The sequence below is a fragment of the Sinohyriopsis cumingii genome, chromosome 2 (genome assembly GCF_028554795.1).
Source record: "Sinohyriopsis cumingii isolate HCF-2022 chromosome 2, ASM2855479v2, whole genome shotgun sequence".
NCBI classification, from domain to species: Eukaryota; Metazoa; Mollusca; class Bivalvia; order Unionida; family Unionidae; genus Sinohyriopsis; species Sinohyriopsis cumingii.
The window spans coordinates 153,173,782-153,194,860 of record NC_142962.1 but is presented as its reverse complement, the minus strand read 5'-3'; the positions used below and the strand labels follow the sequence as shown (position 1 = coordinate 153,194,860).

Below are 21,079 nucleotides of genomic sequence, written 5' to 3'. Positions count from 1 at the left end.
TAAGATGTACTAAGTGATTCTTGGGTACATATAAAGTATGATAAATGAAAACAGCAGAACTGTTTATTGGAATTCAACTTAAGATTGCAAGATTACAGAGGAAGCTACAAGGAAAGGGTAATGAAATTGGAATGCTTTTTATGTTAACTTGTGGGGGCGATACCCAAAATGAATATTATACATACTATGTACTATATGTTATTAATCCTGCTTTGGTTTTCATTATTTAGCAATAATGGACCAAAACAGAAAAAGCGTCTTGGCGGTCTGTCAGAAACTAGTATATTATTGGCTGGATTATGGATTTTCCTACCCCTAAAATGTAAATGATTTAGCACTGGTGCATCCAGTAAATTTCCTGCACCTAGAGTGTTGATGAAAATATATAGAGAGTACTGGACAAATCTAGAAAATGTATAAGAATATAACTTGATTTAAATGTTATGTAAAATTCAGGTATTGATATTTTATAAAATATTACCATATATACTCACTTATAAGACATGTACAACTGCAAAATGCACAAACCCAGATCTGCCAATTCATGTGCCAGAAGGTCTGGGTGTGTTCACTTTGTTAGGAGTAATCAGTAGAACAAAAAAAAAGACCCTAAACTGCAGGTGCATTATGCTAATGCAGATAAGGATTGTTATTTTTAGTTACAGTCTGACTCGTCTCATAAGCAAGTACGTACAGTACAATTCAAGTTTTAAAATGTTCATTGTTATAATCATATCTGTATGAATCCAATGCAAAAGGTTGTCCATATGGAAGGAACAGCCAATAACCAGAACATCCAGTTTAATAATAGTAACCATGTGCTTTCTGTATGTGAACTGGTACAATAGCTATGGCCAGCACTGCAGTCTCATGCACATCATGATCATTAGTATTTTGATTTCATATTTTTCATTCTTTGTCCTCTGCCACTACTTCCTATACCATACATTGAACTATCTGGACATTGTGTTCATAAGCTATTAATCGAACAATGATGGAATTGCAAAATAATAAAGTACATGTGGCCTGACTTCATACATTTCAAACTGACATCATGAGGGTGGGGGAAGAATATTACAAATTATGTAAGACTAGTAGTGACAACCATTATTGCCAAGTTTGCCCTGACAGTGGAAGTTACTTTTTGGTTGGTACTAAAACAAAATTACTAATGCTGAAATTGGCTCCACCACACTGATTTCATGTGCAAAACACACAATGAAATACCATGGGATTTTATTCATTTAAAACATTACTATACATTATAATGATCCAGATTACACAAGATGGCTCTGAGTGACTGTGGGCTAACCAAATTTACAGCTGACTTTTTGAATATAGACATGTATTCAACCTGGAGAAGTTCATGAAATGCAACCCCCAAAAAGTTTAATAAAATGCAGGTCTTCATTTTCATTTTTCTAGATACATTTTAAATATAATTTGAGACAAATGTTCATGATCAGAATTTGTAAGTTGTGGGTGAGGGTGATGGGCTGATAATTGGTTTATAGACTTAATCAGTTGCCATATCCAAGAAAAATAATATATCAAAGAACTTACTGTTTTCGTCAAAAAGCGTGAAAACTACGTCAATCACATGATCAGTGAGGTCCACATGTGCCACAGTTTTTGCTACATGCTTGAATGTCTCTGAAATATACATGGAAGTATTTGCATATACAAGTAATATTATAGTTACATGATAGAGGATTCATTAATATTTCCCGCATGTTCAATAATGATTATTTAGCTGTTATAGCAATTTGAAATTATTTCTAAAAAATTAGTTATTGACACTCATGTGATGGATTTTGTTATAGTTACTATAACAAAATCCATCACATGAGTGTCAAGTCTTAATTTTAAAGAAATAATTTCAATTTGCTATAAATCAAAACTCAATGTATTTAAATTGAAATTATGCAAGTCAAATGAAAAATCATTTACTATAAAAGTTTTAGGACTTCCAAAAATGAGAATGTTTTGGCTACTCACTTTAGATAGTGTGGGGCTCAAGTTAGAATGAACTCCTCAAAAAAGGTGATCAATCATCTTTTTGAATGAAAGTAGCATAGCAATGTTATTGAACACTGAAACATTGGGCTGTAGAAATACATGCAGGCTTCCATATGACTTCAGCATTGGGCTGTAGAAATACATGCAGGCTTCCATATGACTTCAGCATTGGGCTGTAGAAATACATGCAGGCTTGCTTATGACTTCAGCATTGGGCTGTAGAAATACATACAGGCTTCCATATGACTTCAGCATTGGGCTGTAGAAATACATGCAGGCTTGCTTATGACTTCAGCATTGGGCTGTAGAAATGCATGCAGGCTTCCTTATGACTTCAGCATTGGACTGTAGAAATACATGCAGGCTTCCATATGACTTCAAGCAAGTTTTTATTTTTCAACTCAAGAAGAAAGGTTTCAGTAGATGTGAAAGGAAATTTTATAGTAAAGTATGTTTTTCTAAAAATACTAACCCAATTACTTTAATGTTATGGAATTACCTCAGCGACCTCCAGAATCCAGCCTTCCTATAGACTCTATTTTTTGTACATTATAATATAGTCACCCTGATAGATTACTTCCCCTTACCCTCCTAAATTGCAATCCTTATACCGGATTTTGTCACTGTCTGGCACTGCAGGGAGGGATTGACAGTAATGTGATTGGTTATGTATTTTCAGATAAACATAATTTACTAAACAATTTCCATTTTAATTTGCTATAAAATTTCCTTTCTCCATGATCTACATTACCCAATCAAATTAATATTAGGAGAATAGATAAGAGGAGGAGGATATGATAAGCATCCAACCTCTAAGTAAAAGAACCCTTTAGGGTCAATAGAACTTTCTGCTTTTAAGGGTAAAACTTTCCTAACCAAGCAAATTTAAGTGTATATAGGGTGCAAAGAACTGCCCTGTGGCCTCCCCCACTAGATAAATAATTACCAAGAAAATGTTTTGCTCATGTTTATCCAGCAAAAGTTGACAGGACTTACCCATGGCTGCATTTGTGTCAGGACTGCCACTGCAAATTCAAATATTTCAACCTCTTCCACATTCCACCCCACTTGTTCATTCATATCCACAGCCAGTAATCCTGGGGTCATAGTGCAAAACTGATCACAATATACTGAATCTTCTTGCTATGACTCCATTTAATAAATCTGGTCAGAAAACACTTGAATTGTAATGAAATCTGGCAACATCTGACCTTTAATTCCCTTGCATGACACCTCTAAAGTGGGAGCCGTGAGTGACATCCCTTTTGCACATGCTTGGCCAATGGCAACATAACTAATATGTTTCATGAATTTCCACCAAACTGTTTAGGATATGGTAACAAACAGATGGTATCAAAATATCTCTGCTAAAGTGTGATGAGACAAAATTCACTGTATATGTACATACCTTGATCAATGGAAACTCCAGCCATATGATAAAAGCTGAGGGCAGTATCTACATCATTGATGCTGTTAAGGAACTTCCAAAATTTCTGATACTCATCAAAGGAAATGCCCTGGAGGAAGGAAGCAAATCCAAAGTCAACATACTAAAATGATGAGACAGACAGATAGATTAAATAGATAGATAGATAGATAGATAGATAGATAGATAGATATAGATAGATAGATAGATAAAAAAACCATCCAAACGTTCTGATGCTCCTGAAAGGAAATGCCCAGGAGGAAAGTAGTAAAATCCAAAGTGAACATACTACAGTGGATGGATGGCTGGATGGCTGGATGAATGGTTTTCAGTAATCATCATAGAAAAATGTTCTTCATTTTTCCTCCATCAACAGTATTAATTTTATTTTGTTTAAATTACCACAGATACATTTTAGTGCTAATGTTAGGGGCCTTAGACTCACCATTCATGAGGAAATATAAGCATGAAATATTCATAATAGGGGATCAAAAGTACCAGATTAAACTATAGGTAGTATAAATGTGTCAGAGGTATTTGGGAGATAGAGAAAGGTATTTGGGAGATAGAGAATGGGGATGGAGTATGTGAGAGAGTGTGAGAAGTTGTTTAAAATGGTTTTATTGATATTTCAACATTTCCAATGTCAGGATCTTACCAATTCCCTTTAACACCATCTGACATATAATTCTTGAAAGTCCTGACTCCTAGTTTGGACAGTCTATATTAACAGATATGTGTACAGTCTCTCTCTCTCTCTCACTGTCCCACACAAACACATACTGTAATGCAAAGACAAATATACCTGTGTGTTAACACCTATCAACAAAAATAGTGTTACTCAAGCCTAAATATATGATGTAAAAATATAGAACCCAATAGCAGATACAATGTTTGGCTGAAGTATGCTATAAACTGTTTAAGTTCCAAAAAAGGGTTCCCTTTTTCTCAGATGTGTTCATTTTATTATAGTTTTGTTAAATATTTCTTCCATTTTTATTTGGAAGCATAAAACTACATTTTTATAACTTGCAATTTTTTTACAGGCACAGCATAACTTATAAATTAGATATTTTGCAATCATAATGAAAAATGTTAATTAGATGACCAAACTTGTCATTTCCAAAGAAAACATCTTTTTTAAATCATAATATTTGGTATATAATTTTTAAGCCATGCCATAAAGGATTTCCAAAACTCTTCAATCACTGGATGATCATAAAATAGCAGTTCGATCTTTTCAATTTCTTGTTGACAAAAAGTATGTGTCATCCCCAATGAAATTAATTTTTTTCAAAAAAAATGTTTACAATAATTCCATGCCTAAATTTAAACTGAGGCAATTAAGTTTGTATCTTTGGTGCATTTCTTTGCTAACATTATATATTTTTTTTAAAGGTTTGATCACTTACCTGGCACCTTAATTGTCTTAACCATGCCTCATGTTTCCCATAAGGTATATTTGTTCTGCTCTTTACCAAACTGTTATTTGCAGATTTTAAATTCTTATTTAAAAGTAAACTTTTTTTTCCGAATTTACATTTGTAAGAGTATTTTCCTTGTTAATATAATTATTTGTCTTTTCCAGTGACCATTTACTTTTGAAATAATTGAGAAATATTCAACTAAATTATTACTGTGATCCTTCAGATGAAATGCTTCAGAATTTGAAAATTAATCGTGATGATCAAAGAGATTTTTTAAAATGCTATTCCATTTTATTATACAGGAATTAAAGTTATTAATAACCAAAAATTTAGAATATGATAAGTATTCTTTTACTCGCAAGGACTCCTTTTTTCATCTTTGAAAGACGAGGATAACATCCAAACAAAATTTATTACTGGTACATTTACTGATCTGTTAATTTTGTCTCTACTAATTTTAATATCTGGATTTTCCTAGAACTTGTTTTGTAACCATTTTATGTCAAAATCTTTCATTTGCAAGCAGACATTTAATCCAAGTGTTGAATAAAACATTGCACATGAACCATGCCACACTGCTGTCTGTAGCTAGGTCTATAAGTATATCTCTGTATCCTTTTCAGCATTATCATTCTAAATAAAAAATTTATATTATTTTATTCAATGAGATAAATTTTAAAAAGTATTTCATTCAATTCATTATCTATATATAATGGAGAATTGGGTAATGCCAAGAACAAATGAATATATCTAGGTACAATCAATGATTTGATCAAAGTTATTATCCCAATATGGGACAGATTTCTCCTCATCCAACATCAAATCACTTTATAAAACTTGTTTTAATTTCTTGACATAATTTAACTCATGCATAGGTTTAAAGAGAGTTCCATTCCTAAAAGCCAAACGGAGGAAGTAGACCCAATGATTTCAATGTCTGGGCATATTTCTTCTTTGGAGAATTTGTTCCTTCCTATCCAAATGGCTTTTTATTTTAATACCTTATGTAAACCAGAGACTGAAGTGTTTTGATAGTAGACATAAAACACTGGAAAGCCATCCAGTAGTAAACAGGAATCATCTGCACAATGACCCAGTTAAAACTCTCATTTTAATAGAGATAGTAAAATTTCTGAGATCAATGGATAGAAGTTTTATTCCTATAATAAATAGTTATGGTGTTAACAGGTCTCCTTGATGGCACCCTCTCTTTAAATGAATGAACTGACCATTATTAACGACATGGCATTTGGACATGCAAAATACTCTGAACCACTTACAAACAGAATCACTCAAGTTAAAAGATTTCATTTTCCACAACATCGCAGTCAAATGCTTTTTCATAATCAATGAATAAGAGAAGGCCATACTAATCTGTTTCACTGAGGTGGTTAAAAAATATCCTATAAAATTCTAGTAAATTCACCAGCAAATCTCCCTTTAATAAAACCTTTCTCATTACATGCATCACTTACAAGAGAAGGAAGTATCTTCTTAAGCCTGTTTGTTATTGAACTGATGCTATTTTACAGTCCATACAGGAATTCAATTACTTATAAATCTACTATCTTTATCTTATTCTGGAATGCATGTGATAATTCACTGGGACTGAAATTCAAATAGTTTGCTTTCATATTTAGAATTCAGAGACCTATACAGAAATCCACCCAAATCTTTCCAAAAGAACCGATACAACTTTAATGTGAATCCATCCGATCCAGGATTGGTTTATTTTATTTTTTTTAATGCTAAACCACACTTAGGAAAGGACAGCTTTATCTCATACAAGTTTTTTTCTGCAGCCACAAATTTTTTCATGCATGTAGACATGGTCGTTAGTTTATAGATTACTATGGGTATCATTTTTCTAAAGTTTATATAGAAATCTTTTTATTGATTCAGTATTTCATTTTCATCTGTTAAACTCTTCCAAACATGCAAAATTAATGCCTTCACTATTATATAACTGTAGTTTCTCTTTTCCAGATTAAGAAAGTTCATGTCATTTGCTTTTAATCTTACCATTACTCCTTCTATATGGGTTTTCCTTATTTCTTTATATTCTGTTTGTTGATAAGTGATTTTTGCTATAATCTCTGTATCATTAATCTTTCATTATGTGATTTATTTCAAGTTATAATTTCAATTTTAATACTTTTGGTGTGTTATTTTTCCTGTTTTGCCTTTTCCTGTGAATATTCAATTGTGTCAGTTCTAATTTTCATTTTGTGAATTTCCAATAAGAGCTGATCATTACATGCTAGCTTTACTTATAGTGAATCATTTTTATAACACTGAAATTGATTGACAGACTTCAACGGCATTTACAACACATTTCTTTTACTGCATTCCTTTTGTCTCAGAAGTCTTGCACTGAATTTCCAATAACCATGACCTCTGGGAAGTGTAAACAATGATAAGGTTTTAGTTAATGCAGAGTAACAAAAGATGAATCTGTGAAATATGAACATGTCTTCAGAAATCTGCAAAAAATCTAATCAGCTTTGTTTTATAGGACTGGGACATTACCAGGTAAATAACCTAGCATCTGGATTGACTACTCTCTTGGATTTAGTAAATTAAGTTTATTCCTAAGATCCTGGACTGCTGCCTGCACCATTTCTATTATGAACAAATATTGAGTTCCATGTCCAGAACAACACATCACCAGTCAACACAAGTGATAAAAGATAAATTATCAAAACTAGCAATATCTTGTTTTAGATTCTTAAAGAAATTGGGATTATCATCATTATGACCCGATAAACTGACCAAGATTATTTTATATATCAAAATATATAATACAATGTATCTACCATCACCATCACATTTCATTTTTTGGACAGAAAATTCAGAGTAATTTCTAAAGAGAATGGCAGTCATTCTTACTGAAAGGTTTTCTTTCAATTTCCTTTTGTCATTAACATGGGCTATTTTAGCCACAGAATTTTAAATTTCATTATTAATGGGTTTGGTACTCATGTGGTTCCAGAAATTCTATTTAATGGCTAATTGATCCACATCTCTTACTTACAACTCTTTTACCTGAGCCATTTTGGTTTTGAAATTGTCATTTTTTGTCTCTGACATGTTAAATATTCTCTACCTTCAAATTCACAGTCCACAGGAATTAGGCGAAGATGGATCCAAAGAGGAATCATTCACATATTGATATTTCCAACCTAAATCACTCCATCATACTGTAACTTATAGAAAATACACCAATAAATACGTGAAATTTACACTAGTTTTTGGCTAAGATCCCATCTTCTATAACTAGTATAAATGTGTCAGAGGTTTTTGAGAGACAGAGAATGAGGGTGGTGAGAGCGTGTGAGTATTTTCGTATTTTAAAATTTCCTCTTTAATGGTTTTTGTCACCGATCCTTCCATGTGTGACTGCAAAATGTACCCTTATGCATTATTCCATACAAAACACACACACACACACACACACAGATGCCTATACATACAGAGGTATTACAAAAATCCTCAATAATACATTGTAACCAACCTGCACCATGCATTGCTGGGACAATCTAGGTTGCTTAGGAAATGGTCTAACAGTCTTTCATTTTTTTTGTCAATAGTTATCACTTTATATTTGAAAACCCAGGTGGATGACACATCTATATTCACACTCCAAATGGGACACTCTGACAAAAATGTTCTTATCACAACATTTGGAGGATTTATTTAATTTGTCTTACTGAAATGAAATCAAACTCTTTACCATGAAAACAAAACAAATGGTAACCTTCTGAATTTTTGCAGAATCTCGTGCCTACAATTTTGGCCACTGAAATTATCATGATGCATCCATTAGGATTATATAACCAGACTATAAGGGAGATTAATATTACCTGTGAATTTTCTTTGAATGCTTTCTTTACTCTTCTCAGCATGTAGCTCTTCTTGGAATCTGGGAAGCCTGCATACGTCAGTAGAATTAAGCCAAAGTCCTTCTCCGAGATCTTATTATCAACTGGGTCATACCTTCCAAACTGAAATGATATAAATGTAACACTTTATCATGCTCTGACACGATCAGAATCTACAGTGTGTTGAGGTTGGTACTAGGACATGGAAATTCTCAGAATCTACAGTGTGTTGAGGTTGGTACTAGGACATGGAAATTCTCAGAATCTACAGTGTGTTGAGGTTGGTACTAGGACATGGAAATTCCAGTCAAGTGGTTACTGTTTGTATTCTATGAATGCTCTGCCAGGCAAATGAATAATGTAACTTGAAGACAAGGATTTTCTTGTCCAGAGGCTAACCCCATAACTAATTATATTTATCACCCTCATATTCATAAAAAGAGAAGTATTTATTCTTTTTGAACTCCAACACATGACTGACTGACTTGCCTAACTGAAAACATGGAAGTTGCATTGAATGTTAGGATATTTTAAGGTATGATTCATTCATATTATGTGTGTGTGTGATTTGGATTTTTAACATAGCTTTAACAATTTTTCAGTCATATTGCTACAATATCTGCAGTGTGGCAGTTTAGAGTGATGTCTAGCACTGGGGCATCATGCTGCAGACATGTAGCATGATGTCCCACCAGTCACATTGGCCTGACACCAGGATGACCAGTCCTAACACTAACCATTTAATCCTGAGCATCAAGCGAGGCTGCTGTTAGTACCATTTTTATTAGTCTTTGGTATGACTCAGCTGGGAATCGAACCCATGACCTCCCGCATCTGAGACAGATGCTCTAACCACTAGGCTACTGAAGCGGTCCATCATATTATGATATCATCAAACCATTATATTACAACTGAACTGAGCCACCCAGAATGTGAAAGAAAAGGTTGTTGTTGTTGTTGTTGTTGTTGTTGGGTTTAACGCCATTTTTCAGCACACGATAGGCTATGTATGGCGGCCAGTATTAATGGTGTTGGAAGAACCTGGGAAAACCCCAGAAAGAACCACCGACCCACAAGAAGCTACTGGCAAGCTTTTTCACATACCCACATTGGCTGAATCTTAGACTCAAACCCACGCAAACAGAGGTGAGATGGCAGTGATCCGTAACGGAGAGCACTTTAGACCACTCGGCCACTCGGGGCCCCCGAAAGAAAAGGTAAGGCCTGCAATTCAACAAGATTTGTTTGTAATATGGGGAGACAATTGCCTCATCCCAGAATAAATCTGTAACAGCCCCATTACTACATGATGACATTTTAAAATTCATTGACAAACTATTCCCTTATTCAGATGTTTGAGTTCTGTTAATGAATGTTTTGAGTCTGGTCTAACAATCACTGATTCATTCTGAATATATTCAAAATATTGAGTTATCATGAATTACTGACATTCTCCTTATCAATGGAAGAAGCCTTCTCACACTACTCTAACATACTTCTGAGGTTACTTAATCAACTGTAAAACGAACCTTTCCGGCAAAATATTCATCCATTTCATGTGATATCATATGCAGTTTGATATCGAGAGGCTAATGCTTTTCTCTGGAACATTTTACCTTAGAAAACTAACAAAAATCTCCCAATCCACCCATTCTTTGAATATTCTATAACACATTACATTTTGAATTATGAAATCCTCTGAAAAAAAAAAGAAAATGAAAATAAAAGTAAAGAAACAAATAGCAGAATTGACAGTCTTTCCTTAATTAGTTATTAGAAATATCTTCAGCTTAATATGCATTCCTTTACAAGATGTCCAAGTGGGTGTGACACCTGGGTAGTCAATGCCAATTCACACGCATTTTGAAACTCCACATGGGAAAGAAAATCTTGGCATTACAAAGCAAAATAGCATGTGCAGTAAGCATAGATTCCTGGATCTGTCCATAATGCTCTTTGGCCCCAACCCAAGAATCCATACTTGGAAACCAAGAAGTTATTCCCAAAGGGAACTGCAGTGACTCAGTGGTTAAGTCACTGGACTCATGACCATAAGGTTGCAGGTTTGATCATCACCATCTCTAATCAGAAATATGGCTTCTAGAGTGCCCACAATCTGTCAATCCTATGCAATGTCCACTCATTAATGTGTGGATGACATTAATAACTGAATTTACCAAGGTCTTGATATAAGCATATATACCGAATCTGATCAGAAATATGGCCTCCAGAGTGTTCACAAACTCAATGAGATACAAAACCACTGCATTACTGTGCATGGTATCATACATAACTGACCTCATCCAAGATCTGGATGACACAACCTTAAATATACATCTCATCAAAGTCTGAAAAGAAATATGGCACCAGAGTGTCACAAGCTCAGCCATTAAGATACATGTGGCAGAACTGAGAAGTCAGCTTAAGACAAAACAGGATACTTGCATACTTTTTGGTGGGGAGTTTTGACACCAAAAAGGGAGATTGTCAATGAGAATGGCAAAATGTTTTATTGTGGCACATGTCTCTGACTTTCTTAGCCCAGTGTGGACCTAAACTTTGGGTCACTGTGCGAGTAGTTTTTGTTCATTTGTATAAGAATGTTTGTGTGACTTCTAAGTCAGTGAATATTACTTCAACTAGATCTGAAAAATGATCTGCTACCATAAATTTGAGACTATTCTGAGCATAAAGTTGGCAAACAGCACACGTATCTTTATCTACATTTGAAGCAGATTCAGAGATCGCATATTTGTTGTCACGTCTAATATGCATTTATAAACTACATGACGTGTAAGATCATTCTTGCAACTGCAGCAGATTTTAGAATCATCTTTATGGGAAGGGCAGAATGTATATTCATGTCCTTTTTGAACTTTATTCCAACCAGTGAAATTCTCATCTCCATCCATCACTTAAGTTAATGTGATATTTTGGTTGCTAAGATCTTGGTGTTTTAGCATTAGTTGATAAAGCACACTTAGATATCTTGACGCATTTTAATCACAGAAGCCAAACCAAAACTGTTTTATGTTGAATAATCTCTTTGTGATCCATCATAATCAATTAATCATAATCATAATCAATCATAATAAATTTATGTCTTTAAACGTTTTTGAATTATTTTGGACCATTTGTTGAGAAGTTCCAAACAATGAAGCCAACAAACTCTGCTGAATGAATCAAAAACAAACATTCTGCATACAGGGGAGATTACAGTGTGTAATGGGAGGGACAGGAGACACCAAATATTTTGCATACATGGAAGACTACAGTGTGATGGGAGGGACAGGAGACACCAAACATTTTGCATACATGGGAGATTACAGTGTGTGATGGGAGGGACAGGAGACACCAAATATTTTGCATACATGGGAGATTACAGTGTGTGATGGGAGGGACAGGAGACACCAAATATTTTGCATACATGGGAGACTACAGTGTGATGGGAGGGACAGGAGACACCAAATATTTTGCATACATGGGAGACTACAGTGTGTGATGGGAGGGACAGAAGACACCAAATATTTTGCATACATGGGAGACTACAGTGTGATGGGAGGGACAGGAGACACCCCTCATCTTTGGAGGAAAATCCTCCTATCAATGATGTTTACATGTATGCATCAGATATAAGATCACTGGTTAACATGCACTGATATCATTCATAATCCAACTCATTCAAGGTATTGTTAATATATGCAAAAGTATCAAATTTGAAACAAAATCTATCAGAAATATGGCCTCTAGAGTGTTAATATGCTTAGACAATGGTAAGCGAAGTTACCTCATTAATATGTGGAGATGTCACTCATAGTTAAGCACATCTGATGCCTTGATGATTTAAGCTTAAAGACCAAATCTGAACAAAATCTGATGAGAAATAACATCTCTAGAGCATTCACAAGCTCAACTGACCAGATGCAGGATCACCTCATTAATATGCATGGATAACACTCATAATCAAACCCATCATTACAAGATAACAAATCAAATCTAACTGAAATAAGCCTCAAAAATATTTACATGCAAGTCTTGATGGATGGATAGATGACTAACGATGGCGCATGATGGATAAAGTGTGTCTTTGGGAAAGTCATTGGCTCTTGTTTCCTCTGGGTATCTTTGGGAAAGGCATTAACTGCCATTTCCTCAGGGCATCATTGGGAATAGCACTGGATACCACTTCCTCAGGGCATCTTTGGGAAAGGCATTGGCTCCCATTCCTCATGGTGTCTTTGGGAAAGACATTAGCTCCCAATTCCTCAGGGCATCTTTGGGAATGGCATTGGATCCGACTTCCACTGGGCATCTTTGGGAACGGTATTGGCTCCCATTTCCACAGGGTGTCTTTGGAAAATGCATTAGCTTCCATTTCCTCAGGGCATATTTGGGAATAGCATTGGCTCCCACTTCCTCAGGGCATCTTTGGGAATGACATTGGCTCTCATTTCCTAATGGTATCTTTGGGAATGGCTTTAGCTCCCATTTCCACAGGGTGTCTTTGGAAAATGCATTAGCTCCCATTTCCTCAGGGCATCTTTGGGAATGGCATTGGCTCCCACTTCCTCAGGGCATCTTTGGGAATGACACTGGCTCCCGTTTCTGAAGGGTATCTTTGGGAATGGCATTGGCTCCCATTTCCTCAGCATGATAAAAACAAAATAAAGTGCTGAATGTGCAGTTATAAACCAGCTTATAGTCTGTTAAAGTCACAGATTTTTCACACATACATAAACCAAATGTAATACGGAAATAAACACATTCAGACTGAGGCTCAAACATGGGACCTTGCTAACTCTATATCAGCAGATGCCTCCAGTCCTACCCATTAACTTTCCATCTGCCTTTCTGAGACATGCCCATAATTCAACTTTCACTTAAGTACACTCACCACATATGAGGGGGAGAAGCAATGTAGAATCCTTATTCTAGCATCAATGGATTTATACTTATTCAAAACAGAAAACTGTTTACAGTAATACCTCAAACATTTGCGAGGGTAGGTTCCAGAACCAGTCGCGGATCAGGAGGAATCGCGAATGTTTGGTACGAGTCACTAAAAATGCTAATAAATGCTTATTTCTAGGGTTTAAACCCTAAATATGACCCAAATCATGCTCCCAAAGCACTTTAATTTCATTTAAAAGTTAGCTTAATACATTACCCTTAAAAAGAGAAATAAATGGTTGACGTAAAAATAGAGTACAGTATCGCCTAATGGGTATTTGCCACACTAGCGCATTTACAGTACGGTATACTAATATTACCCCTATACTAATCCATTGGCTGCTGTTTTCTTTTGCACTCACAGTAAGGTAAAACCAAGTAACGAATGGGACTGTAAACTTAATGACTGACGTTTTCTTTGTCATTGTCAGGAAGGTAAACTAGGTAAACTTCATATGTCACAGAAGTCATATAACGAAGGTACAATTCAATAAAATAAAGAAAACATGTACGTAGAGGGTACCAATGAAAATTTCGTGAATCCGTGAATTCGCGAATCCAGAAACGCGAATGCACGAGGTATTACTGTACTTCAAGTCTGCATACAAATTTTAGGCTCAATTTTTTTCACAACTATCTTGTCACATGCCTACTGAAAGTCAATGTATGCCAAAATTATACATTTGTAATACTGAATTAGATATCACACTCTTAAGAGGCCTCTCATAAGAAGCCACCCTTGTGAAGAAAACAAATAAAAAGACCCTGCAACAGTTTTTCATTTTGTCCACCTCGTGAAAGGTTAATACTGCATTTTACCTCTAGTCTGAGGATCTCTTTGTGGAGTTCATGTTGAAAGTGGAGGAATTCCTTATCGGTCAGTTTCTTCTTGCCGTCTTCCCCAAAGAAGTAGGTCATTAGGGCAGAGCTCATCTGCTTAACAACACTGCCTGTCACTGCATGGTCACGATGTCTCATTCCAACACTGGTCTGGTTCCTGATGATTTCTTGTACCTGTAAACAAACAAAACCAGTCTTGTAAAGACAGGCCCATCTTCGCTAGCCAAGGTTCCGATATGATAACCCTATCTACACCTTGGTGGATTGAACAGATATATTGGTGCTTTGGCCTAGCAACATTTATTGGATTTCATGAGTTGCCTCCCTTAGTATGTAATGCCAACTAATAGCATGGTGTATTGTACATTGGCTGAAAGTGGTGTGGGGCAATTGACCTAGAAAGGGTACATTGGAAGTTTAAGATCCAAAGTATGACTATGTGCCAGAAGGAAGCCATTACAGGTATATTTATGTGTAATGTATTTGTGCAAACACGGATTGGCAGTGGAAAATTGCTTTTTTATTAGTCCATTCAAGTTGTGTGCTCCCCTTGTCTTGACCAGGAAGGAATAGTGTTCAAATTTGAACAACTTAATTTTGATTGGATGCACTTGCATCCAATGAAATTCACAGACCCAAAGCACAGAAATATCTGTTTGATATGCCAAGTTGAAGACAGGGTTATCATACTGAAACCTTGGCTAGCAAAGATGAGACAGACTCAGGTTCTAATATTTACTGCACATCTGAATATGTCTTTTTGTGCCTAGCAAGTGTACATATTCTTTTAGGGTGGTTATGACATCTGTATGGAAACCAGGACAGGACCTAGAGTTTCATTCAAGACCCCATTTGATGTGTTGACACATGGGTCAGCAACTACAAATACCAATTCTCTGACAAGCAAGACTTAAACTGAGGAGTTATTTTATTTAAAGTCACCCAACCCTCACCACCACCCAGGGACTGATCAAACTTTTGAAACAGTTGAGGACATATGGGAGGTAATTTGAAGAAACTGATTTAATACAATAATCTGCACAGGTTCCATGTATTGATGTTCTCTCCTTGGATTGCAATATGGAATCTCGGGGGTGCAAAACTGGCTTGGGCACCCTCTTGTATATCAAGTGACATGAATAATGGGGGTAACCAGTCTGACATAGGATTATTACACCATGTGACTCCAAATGTCTTGCACTTTTTAAAAAGACTGCTTTATATAGAAAAAATTGTACTATTTCTTTTTTCTTTTCTTCTTTGTTCTGTATGTTTTTCTTGGGAGGTTTTACAACAGCTTTACCTTCATTGTCTTTTCTTAAGATGCATAATTGCTTCTGATTGGAAGGATTGGTCTCCCTAGTGATTTTGGCAATGTTTTATCATTTATGGGCGATGCTCTATTTATACAATAACCTAAGGAACACATCTGTTGTGAAAATCAAAAGTAATTTTCCATAGGATAATTGTAAATTAAGAAAGTACTTGGGCAAAGTTAGTATAAATCTATTAAACTCTGACCTTTTTGAACTCGCTGGCATCCACCTCTCCATCTCCATTGATGTCGAACATCTGGAAGGCAATTTCAAAATTTCGTGGTGGAGCTGAAATGCCAAAGAGAGTGAACTTTTTTTAGATCTTGTTTCCAATGGTGAATGTGATGAAAATGGTCAATATATGAACTGTATATACTTGCTTCTAAGTCCAGTCAAATTACAAACTTCATAATGCACCAGCTCATCTGGGCCTTTGCAGTTTGTCAAGAGTAATCAGTAGAAAAAACCCAACATAAACCCTGATCCACTGTATTATGTGACTGCAGATCAAGCTCTATGTTGTTTCCAGTTGGATAAAAGTTATAAGACAGTATAGATGGTAGTTATTTGGGACAATTGCAGTGTTGTTGTTGTTGTTGTTGTTGTAGGGTTTAATGCAACTTTTCAGCACACAACAGGCTATACATGGCAGTCAGTATTAATGGTGGAGGAAGAACCCATAAAAACCCCAGAAAGAACCACCGACCCATGAGAAGCTACTGGCAAGGTTTCTCACATACCCACATTAGCCGAATCCGAGATTTGAACCCAAGCACACAGAGGTGAGATGGCAGTGATCCGTAACGGAAAGCACTTTAGACCACTCGGCCACTCGGGGCCCCTCGATTGCAGTGATTTCGTGACATAACTGGATATGATCCCTGAAGAACACAGTTCTTTCCATAGAAGAAGATGAATGATTTGCAAAGAAATGCAAGTTTTTGCCAGCTCCTGTGTAAAGAAATCTCACTGACACATACAATTCAGCTTCTGATTCTTTATTCAGCATTTTCTTTCTCTGAGACAATGGCCAGAGAAGATAGCAAACTCAGAATTTGATAAAATAAGAATTCTTTTTTTAAGACTACATAGTCCATACATCTAAATTAAAATATAGATATAAAGTAAAAACATTGTAAACATAAAAGAACATATATATATAAAGTTTGTGTACAGTTAAACCATTTACAACTACAATCATACTGCACAGAGCAATTTTACATAAATGCACTGTTGTCAACAACTACCTTCACTATGTAATCAGTGACTAAGACTTTTTGGCAAAATATGCATGTCAACTCCGCCATGAACAACTACATTGCAATAACAGAGATCAAGACCAATGACCTTGATTTTAATCCTTTGTAACCATTACAGCTTAGAGATTATTCAAAATAGCACTGCTATGAATAACTTAGTTGCAACAGCAGAGACAAACACCAGAAACCTATATTCAATAATAAATTTAATATAAAAGGCGGGTAGTGATTACATTGCGCGGAAGATACCACGATTCCATAAATTGTTTTTCTGAGTTTCGATGAGACAACAGATCACGTGGTCCCGTGATGCAATACTAGCCAGTCCTCAAATACAAACAGAAATATGGCGAGCGAGACAGACAGGAGGAGATCAGATTTGGGTTGCTCATTCAAAAGTTGAATCTGCTTCTAAGATATGCTCATAACTATATCTGCTGAATTGTGTGTTAACAATGTGTTTATGACCTGACGGCAGAAAAATACAACAGTAAGAAGGTGCTCATATTTCATATTTTGGAATTTAAAAAAAGCAATGTAATTTTAAAATAAATACTTATACATTGTGTGCTCTGCAATAAATTCATTTAAGAAGGATGAAATTCAATTGTATTATATATAAATGACATATTCATTACCCCATACACATAACCACACACCCACCCACACCCACACCACCTAAGGTCTGATATCTTGAAAATATACATCCAACACTGAAACACTGAGAGATAATACTGAATTCTGGGCAAAGAGATTAGAACAGGGACTTGTGTGTGAAGGTGTAAAAGGCATTGAGAACAGTTTTCATCGGTCGTAACTTAAGCATTAGTTTTTCACACAAAAAAACCCCCACAAATAAATCTGCAAAGCAGAAATCACAAGTAATTAATTTAAACATTAAGAAGCTTCCTTCTTATGATTCAATTACAGTGTATTTTACATGCAGGCTACAGTTAGCGTATTGACAAATCTGATAGTATTAACATGTTTGGTATAAATATGTACTGTATTGGACAGTGCTCAAAGAATTTTTTTTTAGGCACAGGCCCCAGGCTGGTGATTTAAATAAATTCACTAGCCCTGACTGAAATTCCACACGCCCGGATAGTTCATATCCGTCAACTCTCAAGCCGGGAGAAAAACCTCCCGATGTTGGGGGTATTTCCACACCTACCTCCCAATCTCATACTATCTCCTGAGTTTTCACAGAGAACTCCCTATTATTACATTATGTCTGTCAATTTTCATTTCTCAGAAGAAAAAACCCCCAAACCATACATAAACAGATATAATGTATGCAATCCACAGTTGCCAAATAATATTGATCATGTGTGAATACTGCAGTGACAAAATAATTAATATTACACGACAGTTTTTTTCTTCAGTAAATAGAATGTTAAGATTAAACATTATTCATGTAAATTTCAGATTTTTTAAAACCACTACAACAGAACTGTAGTAAAAATTTTTTTAAAAAGAATTGTCACCAATTAGCTCATGAATGATCACTGTGAATATTGTGTAATATTCTCTGCAAACAAAATCGCATCTCCATTTCCACCAAAGAAACTTGGCCAGTTAACACCTGACATTTCGCTACCGTATATGTAAAGTTTAATTACCATGATTAAATTAAAAGAAGGGATAAAACAAAATATACCATGCAGAATGTAACCCCAAAGAACTAATTCAAAATAAATATTTTGTTCAGTAAACAGCATTATGTGCTTTAAGACATAAACTTAAGGAAATAAGGTGGGATATAAAATGTGGGAAAAAACAGTTGCCACATGTACGGTAACTTGTGACTGCAGATTTGAACTGTTAAAATGAAGTAGTAGGCATCGTAAGTTACAACAAAATAGGGCATCGTTTATTTGCCAATCAACCACTGATGTTTACATATACACGCTGTATAACATGGTTTCTGTGAAGGACACACGGTACTAATTATACGGAAGAACTGTGAACCAGTCTAGAAATGGGTGAAGAAATAATAGAGTATTTACAGGTTTGGTGGTCCATAATTGGTTAATAATGAAAATTAAAATTTTAGGAAAAATATCTTTTGAGAGCTTATCCTATATGTAATGTAAAAAAAATATTGACAAATTTCTACTGATGCAACTTTAGCATTTTTACAGGCTTGACTCAGGAGTACTCAATACTGAAAGTAGCACCTGATTCATTTGGTGCAGAATCAATAACACGTGTTTCATGCACATGTATGTAAACAAATTGCCGCGGGTCATATGGTGTTCTCCACACATAAGCTTGCACCAAGGTTAGATGTGCACGAAAAATTATAGGTGTTATTATCAGCACCCATAAATTTTAAGTTATTGAATTTTGAATATGATAGTGTTTCCATGTGTTTACCATTGGAGTGGAATTAGTACCGTGAGTCCTATATGTGACCTATACCATAATAGGAGTTTGTTGTTTCCATGGTTACCACGTGCATACAGGCTATCAATTTGGTGGTTTTTACATATGACAATCATAATGGAGTCTTTTTATCATGGTTTGAATGTGATTTTGGAGAAAAATTCTATACAAAAGACAGATGGGGATGGTTTTATACAATGGAGAGTGGAAGTAGATAGCTCAGGCCATAGGGAAAAGAGCATAGCATGGCCTGATGGCAGAATTTCATATGATGGTACCCATAGATTGGCCTATATGGTTAAATACCATTTAACACATGCAACAATTCCCCAAAAGGGGGTGGGGGTGGGGGAGATTTTATATGTAAGCCACTTATGTCACAATCACTTATGTATCAGTACTGATCATTTAACTTTAGAGACACACTCAGCAGATCAAAGCAGAGAACATTGTAAAAATAAGGACTGTGCACAAAACTGCACATGCTGCATTGCCTCAACCTGTAAATTGAATTATTATATGTCGAGTCACACTGAATATCAATTATACTGGTCTTATTTCTTATCCTAGAATTAAACTCCTTGACACCTATTCTATGTTCAGCATGTTTCTCATATTGGTACATTACATTTTTGGGTAAACAGTATTGGAACTTTTCTGCATTCCTTTTGTTGAGGGAGCAGGGAGGGATATTTTCACTTAAAATAATAGTTTTCAACCCTTCATTCCAAATATAACTCTGCAAAAGTCCTATCTGTATTGCATTCTTTACACAGGCAGTTTTTCTTCCCCAACCTCTCTTCATACAGTTGAAACATTCTTGATGTATAACTGCATGGTGAACATACTGCTCTCTCCCACCAAACCAGATCTCTTTTTTCTTCATGTACCAAGTCCCATGATAGAAAACCTTCATACTCAGGGTGTTGCAACTTGTGGTCTCAGAACACATTATTCCAAATCTCAGCATTTGATTACTGCATGCACTAAGCGATATGTGTTTTGTTCACCATATATGTTGTTGTGAATAAATGAAAACAAGCTTCATGTCAGAAATATGGTTTCATATTTGAAACAAAAGCTATTTATAAAACCTACATTGCTCTGTTCTTAACATCAAGTAATAGTAAGGAATCATTTAGCTGTAAATTAGAGCTTGCTATTTGGTTTGCCAAATCAAGGTGTATTACCTCCCCTTTGACTGTAATTGAGTGATTGCAATGTTTGCTTTGTTTCTCTTTTGTTCAATAATGTATGCATTTTTTCAGCTTTATATTAAAAAGTAAGTAATTTAACACTGCTTATAGTGGAAAGCAGCCACAGTAATGATTTTTAGACTTTTTCTTAACTTTTTATGAGCTTTGGGTAAATGTAGGTATATGTTTATGTATTAGACAACTTCAATATGCAATTCAGTTCTATTACTTAAATTTAACAAGTAGTGTATTCAGTGACAATTTTTATCAGTGTCTGCATATTGCATAGAGACATGAACTTGTCTTGGCAGAGCAAAGTTTTTCACACATTTCTCCACCTCCAGCATACTTAATAGCTTGAGTCATAACAGTTTGTG

The 21,079-nt window shown here is 35.3% G+C and overlaps 1 protein-coding gene across 3 annotated transcripts in view; it reads right to left on the bottom strand.

Annotated features, from left to right (window-relative positions):
- LOC149806125 (calcium uptake protein 1, mitochondrial-like) overlaps positions 1–21,079 on the bottom strand; it is a 71,690-nt gene that overhangs the window by 3,120 nt on the left and 47,491 nt on the right. For all 3 annotated transcript variants that reach the window (XM_089951012.1, XM_089951014.1, XM_089951013.1), the window contains 5 exons: positions 16,065–16,147; positions 14,523–14,717; positions 8,736–8,876; positions 3,428–3,536; positions 1,564–1,653 (listed from right to left, as the gene is read on the bottom strand). In XM_089951012.1, coding sequence (XP_089807138.1) covers positions 1,564–1,653; positions 3,428–3,536; positions 8,736–8,876; positions 14,523–14,717; positions 16,065–16,147 — 618 coding nt within the window. The remainder of the gene's footprint in view (positions 1–1,563; positions 1,654–3,427; positions 3,537–8,735; positions 8,877–14,522; positions 14,718–16,064; positions 16,148–21,079) is intronic.